The following is a 12,262-nucleotide window of genomic DNA, read 5'->3' as shown; positions in this document are numbered from 1 at the left end:
ATTTATTTCACTTGAAAAAAACAAAGCTATTTTACCACCCAACGACTTCAGCTAGATCAACCCGGTCTTTTCGTCTTATACTACAACTCGCCTCTTGGTCTTCGCCGTCATTCTCCCTGGATCATTCTCCCCCATTTCGCTAGAGTTCTCCGCCTTCTCCTTCGATTTATCCACTGGGAAGACTAGATCGGCGTCGCCAGCGATTCCCATCGGCGAGGCTGAGCAAGGGTGCGAGAAGCAACGCCATCGCGGCAAGTTTTCTTCCAGAGGATCTCTTCTATTTTCTTCAATTGTCTGATATTTGGTTCAGTTTTTTTTTTAAAAAAAAAAAATCTTGTTGATGGTTATTTAGTTTTGGGTGCATTGTTGTGCTTAGGCTTTGATATCAATATCTTGAAATAAGTCTCCATTTGAACTGAATGGATTGCTTGTGTCTTTGCATTTGTAAGTAGTCATTCCTAGATGGTGTTATAGTCTCATCTCTAGATGCTTATTGTCTGAAATTTAGGATAAAAAATATTTTAAGAATTCAATTTTTTTCCTGTAATTGAATCAAGAGGTGTAGGGTTTTGATTTGGTTCAGTAATTCTATTGACCAGGCACGGTGCATATCAGAAATATAAAACTTTAGATCTTTTTGGCAAGCAAGGGTTATCTATCACCCATGGAGAACTCTGGAGTCGTTAAACAGACTAATGGTCATCTTGGGGTCACTGAGCCAATCACGTGGAGTGGGCCGACAGAGTATGATCTCATCAAGACACAGGAGCTGGAAAAGGTTCAACCTTGTAAACCAGATGATTTCCCTTAAACTTGTTGTCAATGACTGTGTTGTTGTAATATTTTCATCAGTATATTGAGCGTGTTGGGTTGTATGAAAGTATGGAAGAAGCAGTCTCCAGAGAAGAGGTTCTGAAAAAATTGGAGCAGGTTGGACATCTATTACTGATGCCTTTTTTATATTCTTCGCCTCTTTTTTCTGGTATTAATGTTTTTTGAGTTTTTGTAGATTGTGAAGCTTTGGGTAAAGAAAGTTAGCAGGGTTAAGGGATTCAATGAAGTATCTGTCCAAGAGGCAAATGCAAAGATATTTACTTTTGGATCTTACCGACTTGGGGTGCTCTCATCTTTCTATAAAATTCTGCAATTTTGTGCCACTTTTGCTGCTAGTTAAACACCGATTTTCATCACATGAAACCATTTTTATCCAGTAGGATATGAGGAACTATTGTGAAAGGTTCATACATTTTTTGTGTTATTTTGGCCGTGATTGATAATGAGAGGATTAGGCTCCAAATTTACTTTTACATTTTTGTTTATTTGAAATAGTTAGAGCATTTGAAAATTTCTGAGTTAGTGCCTATTCTATATGATGTGTGATGCTCTCTAATTTCTCTCTTTTTTTTCTTAATCTTAGGTGCACGGGCCTGGTGAGGATATAAACACTTTGTGTGTAGGTCCACGACAAGTTACTAGAGAAGTAAGATTTATAGATTGATATCTATCTTTAGATATTGTTATTTTGTTTTTTCACTTTTTTTGACATGAGCATTTTGTATACAACTTAATGGCTGTGTTGCTGTAGATTTGAAATAAGTACTTGTATCTACAACCTATGTTTGAATGTTTTAATGGTTTTGCAGGAAGATTTCTTCACAGAACTGCATAACATGTTGTATGAGATGCCAGAAGTAACAGAACTGCACCCTTTTCCAGATGCTTATGTCCCTGTAATGAAGTTTAAGCTCAATGGAGTTTCCATATATCTTCTATATGCTAAACTATCACTTTGGGTCATTCCTGAAGTAAGTTCTTTTTTTCCTTCAAACTGTTCTTTTTTTTTACTGTGTGAAGAAGATTCTGTTTTATGGTGTCAAACCTTTCCTTTGGTGGTTGAGAAAGTTTGTCTTCATATCCTCTTGCCATGATAAATTCATGTTAACTTGCTAGTGGCAGTGGGTTAGAATTGGGGATGCAGTTCGGTATATCTTGCGTAAAGAGTTTAAATATTCAGTAGTTATGTATTTCATTATGTGTGATCCTATTATGGCGCCTATACTGATTGCATGCGCGTTGGTGTCTGGCTATCTCTTCTTTTCTGGAATTACTAAATCTAATTCAATGTGCTTTTGTAGCATTGCGATATTCTCAGTTCTTTATAATTTCTCATATCTATTGCCTTTTAGGACCTAGATATCTCACATGACTCAATATTACAAAATGTTGATGAGCAGAGTGTTCGCAGTTTGAATCAGTATAGAGACACTGAACAAATTTTACGCTTGGTGCCAAATATTCAGGTGCCACTTTGCCACAGCCCCCTGAATTTTAGAAATCATGAACCGTGAAACAAATAGCAAACATGTATACCTTCTTTTGAGTTACCCAGTTTGTACTTTTGTGTGATCTTATAAATTCTATACATTTTATTTTGTTTGCTCCAGAATTTTCGCACAACTTTGCGCTGCATGAGGTTTTGGGCAAAGCGTCGTGGAGTATACTCAAATGTATCTTTATCAATATTTTACATTGGTATCTTTTTCCTTCACCACACGATAGTCTTTCCTCATTATTTTTCCTTAATTTTTGCCAGGTTGTAGGGTTCCTTGGTGGCATAGATTGTGCATTACTTGTTGCTCGAATATGCCAATTGTACCCAAATGCACTGCCAAGCATGCTGGTATCACGCTTTTTTCGTGTTTACACCCAGTGGCGATGGCCAAATCCTGTGATGCTTTGTGAGCTTCAAGAGGGTACTCTCGGACTTCCTATGTGGGATCCAAGAAGAAACATGAGAGACAGACTTCACCAAATGCCCATAATAACACCTGTATATCCTTGTATGAATTCTAGCTACAATGTATCATCGAGCACATTGCATGTCATGATGGAAGAGTTTCAACGCGGAAATCAAATATGTGAGGTAAATTATGTTATATAACTTTACTATTTCCAATTGATAGCATATAAATTTGCATGAATTTGATGTCTGTTGTCTACAGTAGTAAGCCAGTGTTTTACTATAGTTAATTAACTGTATCCATGTCATAATTAACCAATCTTGCTGACAAGTTTTATCTATCTTCAAAGTGTCTTATGGTGGACAATGTGTCAGGCAATGGAGGCTAGCAAAGCTGACTGGGATCGTCTGTTTGAGCCTTATCCCTTTTTTGAAGCCTACAAAAATTATCTGGAGATTGAAATGACTGCTGAAAATGATTCGGACCTTAGGAACTGGAAAGGTTGGGTGGAATCGCGTCTTTGTAAATTGACTCTAAAGGTAAACAACTAAACTGAAGTATATGTATTTGGTTGTTAAATAATTGGTTTTTAACAACTTGGAACTTCTTTTACAGATTGAAAGGCACACTTTTGGCATGCTTCAGTGTCACCCTTGTCCACGTGATTTTTCAGACAAATCTAGACCTTTTCATTGCTGTTACTTTATGGGCCTTCAGAGAAAGCCAGGAGTAGCGGTAGAGGAAGGTGGACAATTTGACATAAGGGCAACTGTGGAAGAGTTTAAGCATTCTGTCAGCCTGTATACTCTGTGGAAACCTGGAATGGAGATTCGAGTTAGCCACGTAAAACGAAGAAATGTTCCACCATTCGTTTTCGCTGGTGGTGTATGACCATCTTGGCTTCTTGTTATTTCGAGGTGGTAAACTTGTAATTTCTAAAACATAATGGACTTATTTATAAATACTGCAAATTAATAGCCTAATCCAGAATGCACTCTTCTGTCAGCTTTGTTTAAATATAATGGATAAAGATAGTGATTTTACTCGTCGAAAGTTAAGTTCCATCCGCCATGACAAGTTTCATGCCGCTTCCTAGTCAGGCGGGAACCTCTGGATCAGGATTAGGCATAGGCTTAGTAGGTGGGATTCATTAAATTTTATCTATCATAATTCATTATAATGGATCAAGGCCTTGGTAAGTGACCGATCCAGAAATTTAAATACAAAAAGATTATTTTTATACGGAAAATAAGGGATGATATTCTTTATCTTCATAGATAAAATCTCATAATACTAGATGTTCCATCACTAATAAAGAAAGCGACCACCAATGTCGTCCTTCGCTAGATCCGCCATCCTTCGCTAGATCTGCCCCTAGTCCTCTAAACACGGATCAAGTGTGAATAGAATTTTGATAGTGTGAATACTCCCAAAACTAAAAGGTTGACAAATTACATATGAAAATTTAATAGTGTGAATAAAATTTTATCTCAACATATTTAATACGACGTACATCACGGACGACTATTAATATTTGAAATAATGATTAGCACATAAAGGAAATATTTATCTTGACTTTATCAATATTATGATGATAACATTTCATATGTTAACTATTAGATCATTCCGAGGGAATTTTTTTTTTTTTTTTTTTTTTTTTTATCTTAGAATAATTCTTAAGTGATACTAAACCAGGAACTTCGTCCCCGTTAAAGTCTTTGTTAAAGACTTAAAGTAGAAATTATAATAGAAATAAACTATTCACCCAAATATGTTTTATTATTATTAATTTGATTTGAAGGAATATTTTAAGAATAATTTAAGAATTTTAAAAAGCAAGGTACACGATCGATTTATGTCTTCGGGAAATTTAAGAAAAGTAGGAGTTTGATTTCTGTAATTTTTAGATATAGATTTTTTTTTTCTTTCGGTTTCTTTTTTCCATCTAAACGTAAAATTTACAGACTGTCGTTTCCCCAAAGCCTCCCCGGCCGCCGGAATCTTCAATACCGCCACGAGAACTCCGGCAAATCGGACGGCGCGTAAAGATCGTCGGAGTAATTAAAGAGCCCAGCATCGTACACCAGGCCCTCCGCCGCCGCCGCCTCCACCTTATCCTCAGGCCGGATCCCGCACCCGAGACCACTGTATCCGTCCATCTCGTCAGCGAACCCCCAGATCTGGCCAAACTCAACGCCATCCACCTCTCCCCCATCTCCGACGGCTATCGCCGCCTCGGAGGCGCCGCACCCTTCGCCTGACGAGCTCGACGCCGCCGGCGGCAGGCCGAGCTCGTCGTCGGAGGCCTCGAGAAGGTACCCCAAGTCGGGCTGGTCGGAAGCCGCCAATCCCGGGACCGGCGCGGAGGGGAGCGAGATTTCCTCCTCGAGACTTTTCATGACGGAAGCAACCTCGCTTCCGGAGGCGTCGTCGTCGCCTTCGAGGATGCTGCGGAGGAGATCGTCGCGGAAGCGCTTGGCCTCCGGCGAGCTCCCCTCCTCCCCTCCCTCGTCGCGGCCCCTCTTCCAGCCGCCGGATTCTTCCATCGGACCCGTCCTGTAGACCTAGTCTTCGTTTCCGGCACACGGTGGCAGAAGACGCGGAGCGGCAGCAGCTTTATATAGTGAAAAGAGGCGGATCCGAAAAAAAGACGAGTCCGTACTGAAATATATAATATAATAATACAACAGGGACCAAAGTGTTAAAAGCAGAGGAAGAAAGAGAAGAAGCAGCAGCGGACAAATTGGAGTGTCTCCCTCGTCCAATTTTTATGAATTTGGATTCAAATCCGGAGCTACCGTCCGCGGTGGGACCACCCGATGAGCTGGACATTTCCGCGACGGGAGCTGCTGGTCGGCCGGCCGAACGGACCACTGACTGATGCCAAATCAACGGTGGGTAGGGTTGGCGATCCGACCCAACCACATCCTGCGCCGTTGGATTCCGCCAACCCCTATTAGCATTTAAAATACGCTCGGTGCCAAATTTTGATTTGGATCGGTCCCTGAATCCTTGCCCGGAATGGTCACATCTACCGACCCGCAAATCCGCAATAAATGTAAACGCCGATGAATCTCCAGCCGTAGCCGAATGAGAGGAGCCGTCCAGCCCCGCCAACGGCTAAAAGACGTTACACGTGTCAAGTGTATTTTTATCAATAGGTGTACTTAGTTTTTATGCCCAATTTATTTAGAGGCGCGGACAAGAAAAAATAAATATATTTACGGTCTAAAAAATTTATTGGTGGAAATCGGGACGTCTTAGAGGGGCTTCGTACGTCCAGACACACGAAGATCATCCAAAAAGTATATATCGAATGGATGTATAAATTAATAAAAGTTTATATAGAGGTTGTTAGTTTTTACATGTGAATATTCCTGAGCAATTCTCACATGTTCAGATGTTCAGAATAATAAAAATTTATATAGAGATTTATTACTCTGTACACATGTTGGATACATATTCCTATACGACCCTTCCAAATGTCCTAGTTCATTTTTTTTTAGAATCGTGCAGATTTTTGCTTGTAATAATATTTAATGTTTTAGCTAAAAAAGCGTAATTTAATGGCCAAAAAGTGATTGATGTAATAATAAATACTGAAGGTACGACAATGTTCATTTAGCGTTAATTCAAACTTTTAAAGAGTTGAAATTCAAAGGAAAAAGTATTGATATATTCAGCAAGCTTTCTCAATATGTGTTATTGGATCCAAGTATAGTTTTAATTATGTAATATTGGATATAAACAATTTGTTATCGGAGATATACATAATGTTAGTTGAATTTAAATTGTTTTGAATTAAATTTAACTTACGGTCAAGATAACCTGAGCGGATAATCTCAGGCTATCAGCAGGGGTTGATTTCTGCTACGAGTCGAAGAATTGTCGAGCAAGAAGATCGGCTGAGGCGCTAGTCAGTGCTGCCGAGCAGGTGGATCGATCGAGAGGGCAGGTCGACCAAGCGGAGGGTGGGTCGGCCGAGAGGCCAGATCGGCCAAGAGGGCAGGTCGGCCAAGCACAGGGCGGATTAGCCAAGCACTATATCTATGTGGCCGAGCGGGCGGATCGACCAAGCACTAGATCTGTGTTGCCGAGCGGGCGGTACGGCCGAGTAGAGGGCGGATCGACCGAGCGGAGGGTGAATCAGCCGAGCGGGCATGTCGGCCGAGAGGAGGGTGGATCGGTCAAGCAGCGGGCGGATCGGCCGAGCGGACAGGTCCGCCGAGAGGAGGGCTAGTCTGTGTTGCCGAGCAGGTGGATCGACCGAGAGGGCAGGTCGACCAAGCGAAGGGCGGGTCGGCCGAGAGGCCAGATCGGCCAAGAGGGCAGGTCGGCCAAGCACAGGGCGGATTAGCCAAGCACTATATCTATGTGGCCGAGCGAGCGGATCGACCAAGCACTAGATCTGTGTTGCCGAGCGGGCGGTTCGGCCGAGTAGAGAGCGGATCGACCGAGCGGAGGGTGAATCAGCCGAGCGGGCATGTCGGCCGAGAGGAGGGTGGATCGGTCAAGCAGCGGGCAGATCGGCCGAGCGGACAGGTCCGCCGAGAGGAGGGCGGATCGATCGAGCAGAGGGCGGATCGGTCGAGCGAAGGGCGGATCGGTCAAGAGGACAGGTCGATCAAGCACAAGGCGGATCAACCAAGTACCAGATCTATGTTGTCGAGCGAGCGGATCGGCCAAGCACCAAATCTGTGTTACCGAGCGGGTGATTCGACCGAATAGAGGGCGGATCGGCCGAGAAGAGGGTGGATTGGCTGAGCAGAGGGCGGATCGACCGAGCGGAGGGTGGATCGGCCAAGAGGACAGGTCGGATCGGCCGAGCGAGCAGGTCAGCCGAGCGGAGGGCAGATCGGGCGAGCAGGGCAGGTCGGCCAAGCACAGGGTGGGCTGACCGAGGCATGCAAGAGTCGTAGTTTCCTTGAAACAGATTCGCCCCCACCTCCGGCTGTGCTTCGAGGCTTACTCGGGTCGTCTGTTCCCTAGGATACAACTGCCTGACCGTGAACCCCACCAAGCACTGGTGGTCACGGCGAACTGAGTGACACCCGATCGCTATCACAGGCACTCTGCCAAGCAGGAGTTGCACGACAGAGGAGAGAATGAGGTGGAGAGCTTCTGCTTGCTTCGCTGGTGGTGTGTTCTCTGTCTGTGATCGTAGCCTCCTTATATAGGAGCTCAGATCAACGACAGCGTTAATGGTCAATTAATGACCATTACTAGCCGAGCAGTGAAACGTCTACTGTTTCACTCATTATCATTATTACTCGGACGTTTAGATTTTGCATTAATCTCAAACTTAATGCATCCGTTACACAACAGCAAAAGATTTACGTGGCAAAACGTTGGTTGTTCCACTTGGGCGAATTTTACCCCGATCAGTTCGGCATTCGGTGTGCGTAAGTCGTGCCCGCACACAAGTCAACATGGTGCAGTGCAATCCGGGCCCTAGATTTACACCCCCCCTGGGCACTCATACGTGAGAGAGAGTATCTCCCCATGTATTTGTTCACATCCTTAATGCATGTGAATCAATATAAACCAACCAGCATGTCATGAAACTCCCAGTGTGGGACTAAAGCTCCATTCATAATGGAACATCTTTCCTTTTCCACTTCTTCTCTATTCACTTTTATTCAACAATTCACCACACGAATGGAGATATGGTATGTGATAGCATTCAACAGTTGAGTCAAGTATAGGATAGGTAGGTTTTACCCTTTGAACCTTTCCTTGTGAAGATCTGGTTGCTTACTGGCTGATAGTAGACACGATGTCCTTGAACTATACTGTCGTCTATGTACGTAGTGACAAATCTAACCCAAGACTCTCCCTAATACAACTCAGTTCTCATGAGTGTGTTCGTTCTTGGCCATGAACACGTCTGATTTTGTGAGAAGCTCTAAGAATTGCACCTCCAATTCTCTTCGAAGCGGCCCCACTTCTTTCTTACATAGGTGATCCCTTAAGAGTTGTCATCTACTCTTCTTGATCATTAAAAGGCCATCGACTTACCCTCGTCTAGTCACTGTTTCATTGGGTTATCCCCCATAGTGTCTAGTCAGTGTGGATTGGTTGTCCCTTTGAACCTAGTTCTTGGGATCTCCAGTCAGCATAGGCTAGGTGTCCTCTACACTGATTGCTGACAACGACATCAAGCTCATTCCTTGTGAGGAGCTTACAACTAACTCTCGATTTAACCCTTTGGTTAGCGGATCCGCTAAGTTATCCTTTGACTTCACATAGTCAACAGTGATAACTCCTGTTGAGAGTAGTTGTCTAATGATATTATGTCTACTACGTATATGTCTAGACTTACCATTATACAGATGGCTTTGTGCCCAACCAATTGCTGATTGACTATCACAATATATGCAAATTGTCGGCACAGGTTTCGCTCATCGTGGAATATCTTCTAAAAATTGTCGTAGTCATTCAGCCTCTTCACTACATTTGTCAAGAGCTACAAGCTCATATTCCATCGTAGATCTAGTTATTACGGTTTTCTTAAAAGATTTCCAGGAAATGACTGCGCCTTCTAGAGTGAAGGCATATCTACTCGTAGACTTAGAGTCTTTTATATCAGATATCCAACTTGCATCGTTGTATCCTTCGATCACAGCAGAATATCTTGTATAGTGCAGTCCATATTCACGAGTATACCTCAAGTACCTCAGTACTCTTGTTATCACTTTCCAGTGCTCAACACCGGGATTACTCGTTGATCCTGTCTGAGAAACTTGACAAAACGAAAAGTTGGGAGAAAACCTACTATTGATGAAGAATAATACCTGTAGAATACCGATCCGAGAAACCCAAAGCGGATCTAGGAGAATAAGAGTCACAGGATGCCCGCCTTGTGCGAAGAACCAAAGATGAAAGAAAGGGTTCAATGAAGAGAACCAAGATCTGGAGCTTCCAAAGCTTCCTGCGCACAAGAGGTCAACCAACACCATTGTCAGTGACCTAAGACCGGGGTGGGAATCCCTGGCTAGGCCCTCCGACGCTTAAGTCAGTGATCTCTCTTAGTGCGGAAGAAAGAAGAAGATGAACAGTAACTGAAAACTAGGGTTGTGAGTGTGATGAGCCTGAGCATACCTGGCCAACGGAGAGGATTCCCCCTTTTATACCATTTCATATAACCTCCGTAGTCATGAAGTGGACCCCGGTTTGTTAGAGTTTATTATGAGATGACGTAAGCCACGTACTTGTAGAAAATTGCTTTTAAGGAATCTTTTTTATATCCCAGATGTACCTTCTTTGTCGTCTAGTCCCTACAGAAGAGTCTAGAAATATTCTTCCCGCCAAGTTAGTCAACCTGTTATACGATTACATGAAGCAGATATTTTCATAAGCTATTCATAAATATTCCCAAAATATTTATTCTCGTCCTGTCCTATAAGTTATATTTTATCACCCCTGCTTGGTTATCCTGTCTTCACTATGTTGTAGACAACTCGATATTATACTATGTTTTGTATCGGTCGGGATTGACCCTAGGTTTTGTACAGGTGGGTTATTATTTTTATTTAACACATGTCCTCATCGTCCGATAATATATTATAAATCCTGTACAGTCTTGTAGTTGCTCATTCTCGGACGATCATATACATCCGCCCGATAATATATTATAAATCATGTACGATCTTGTAGTTGCTCATTCTCGGACGATCATATACATCTGTCCGATAATATATTATAAATCAATCCTGTACGGTCTTGTAGTTGCTCATTCTCGGACGATCATATACATCCGCCTGATATTAGTCTATATTCGCATGTGCTAGCTCAGACAATCCCAGCTGATATTGGCCTTTCTTTCTTAAGGTATATCCCGGCCGATATTGGTCTTTCTTTCTTAAGGTATATCCCGACCGATATTAGCCTGCCCTTCTCAAGATGTACCCCGACCAGTATTAGCCTATCTTTTCTTTAAGGTATTATCCCGGTCGGTATTGGCCTATATTTCCTTAAGTGTGTTACCCCGTCCGATATTTGTCATTTCCTTAAGCATGTTGTTCCGGACGATATTGTCCTATATTATGTTATCCCAACTGATATTGGGCTATACCTCCTTAAGCTAGTTATCCCGACCAGCCTTGGCCTATATTTCATTAGGCCTGTTATCCCGGCCGATATTGGCTTTTATTTCCTTAGGCCTATTATCCCGGCCGATATTGGTCTATACCTCCTTAAGCTTGTTATCCCGACCAACCTTGGCCTATACTTTCTCAGACCTGTTGTCCTGGTCGATATTGACCTATATTTTCTTAAGTATGTTGTCCCGGTCGATATTGGCCTATATTTTCTTAAGTATGTTATCCCGGCCAATAATGGTCGATATTCATGCTTACTTAATTCTATTATCTCCTTTTTCCTTTTCACTGGGGACTTACTGAACCTAACTCATATCACTAGTCTTCCCTTCAAGTATAGTCAAAGGAGGTGTAGCCGACTGACTAGACTCTAGTCTATTTTTGTTTCTTTGCCCATCTTTAATCGTGGCTTCGCCAGGACCGCTGCAGTAGACTTGTGACCTTCTATAGTAGTCCCCGTGACTCCTGGTACAACATGAAGGATCGAAAGCGCTAGAGGGGGGTGAATAGCGCTCGTGGCTATTTTAGCGATTTAAAACTAAGAGTAGAAACGCAGCGGAAAGTAAATGCAAACACACAGAGACGCAAGTGGTTTACTTCGTTCGGAGCCTATCTCAACTCCTACTCGAAGGCCCGCGGTCCTTGACCGCTTTCGGTGGGCAACAACTATATGTCGGAAAGATGATTACAAGTTGGAGTACAATTAGTGCAATAAAGGAACTATACAAACGAAAAAGAGAACAGAGAACTTTGGAGTGATTCGTTGGAGTAGTAGAGCGTTGTTGAGGCGTTAGCAGCAACACACGGAATAGCAGAGTTTTCTGTTCGGAAATCGATAATTTGAGCTGCACCTCGAGGCCTCCTTTTATAGCTCTGCAAAGTCTGATCCAGATCCCCAAGTCTCGGGATCAGCTTTGACCCGAAGCAGATCGGTCGACCGATCCACATGTTCGGTCGACCGATCAGATGATCTCCACCGCATCTGATCCGTCGATCTGTCGCTCCGCTTCGATCTAGTCAAACTCTATCCCTGGGTTCGGTCGATCGATCCCAGGTTCCAGTCGACCGATCAGTCTCCTCTGACCCGCTCACCTCGGCTTGATCCAGTCGACACCTATCGCAGGTTCGGTCGACCGATCCCAAGGTTCGGTCGACCGATCCCCTGGTCGAGCCTAGTCCAACCTCTGGAGATATGATCTTCTGATTTATGGGTTCGGTCGACCAATCCCAAGGTTTGGTCGACAGATCCCGGTCACTTCTAACCCTGTACAAAAAAGTTAGTCTCCTGCAAAACAGAGTTAGAGCAAAATAGAAAATTTGTAAACAAATGAATTAACAACCTTCGGACTGTCCAGGTCTGACTTCGGGTTTCCGTCCGGAAACCCTAGGTCGACCTGACGCCTACTGTTCCCTCTACGGGGA

The 12,262-nt window shown here is 43.2% G+C and overlaps 2 protein-coding genes across 4 annotated transcripts; one reads left to right on the top strand and one right to left on the bottom strand.

Moving 5' to 3' along the window:
• Positions 1 to 39: 39 nt before the first annotated feature.
• Positions 40 to 3,746, top strand: LOC122055614 (nuclear poly(A) polymerase 1-like). Of its 3 annotated transcripts, none has more exons than XM_042617131.1 (11): positions 40 to 251; positions 600 to 778; positions 853 to 930; positions 1,010 to 1,117; positions 1,418 to 1,480; positions 1,644 to 1,805; positions 2,235 to 2,300; positions 2,445 to 2,507; positions 2,594 to 2,923; positions 3,116 to 3,280; positions 3,357 to 3,746. In XM_042617131.1, exons 2-11 carry the CDS (start codon positions 665 to 667, stop codon positions 3,630 to 3,632), a joined length of 1,425 nt encoding a protein of 474 aa, XP_042473065.1. In that variant the 5' UTR covers positions 40 to 251; positions 600 to 664; the 3' UTR covers positions 3,633 to 3,746. The 3 variants fall into 3 exon arrangements, with proteins under 3 accessions (XP_042473065.1, XP_042473063.1, XP_042473066.1); XM_042617129.1 differs by having other exon boundaries at positions 2,187 to 2,300; XM_042617132.1 differs by lacking the exon at positions 2,235 to 2,300.
• Positions 3,747 to 4,744: 998 nt separating this feature from the next.
• On the bottom strand, positions 4,745 to 5,287 carry LOC121967976. The gene has a single exon (XM_042518505.1). It carries the CDS (start codon positions 5,285 to 5,287, stop codon positions 4,745 to 4,747), a length of 543 nt encoding a protein of 180 aa, XP_042374439.1.
• Positions 5,288 to 12,262: the final 6,975 nt, after the last annotated feature.

This window comes from Zingiber officinale, chromosome 3B (genome assembly GCF_018446385.1).
Source record: "Zingiber officinale cultivar Zhangliang chromosome 3B, Zo_v1.1, whole genome shotgun sequence".
Classification (NCBI taxonomy): domain Eukaryota; kingdom Viridiplantae; phylum Streptophyta; class Magnoliopsida; order Zingiberales; family Zingiberaceae; genus Zingiber; species Zingiber officinale.
This window is presented reverse-complemented; position numbering and strand designations above follow the sequence as displayed.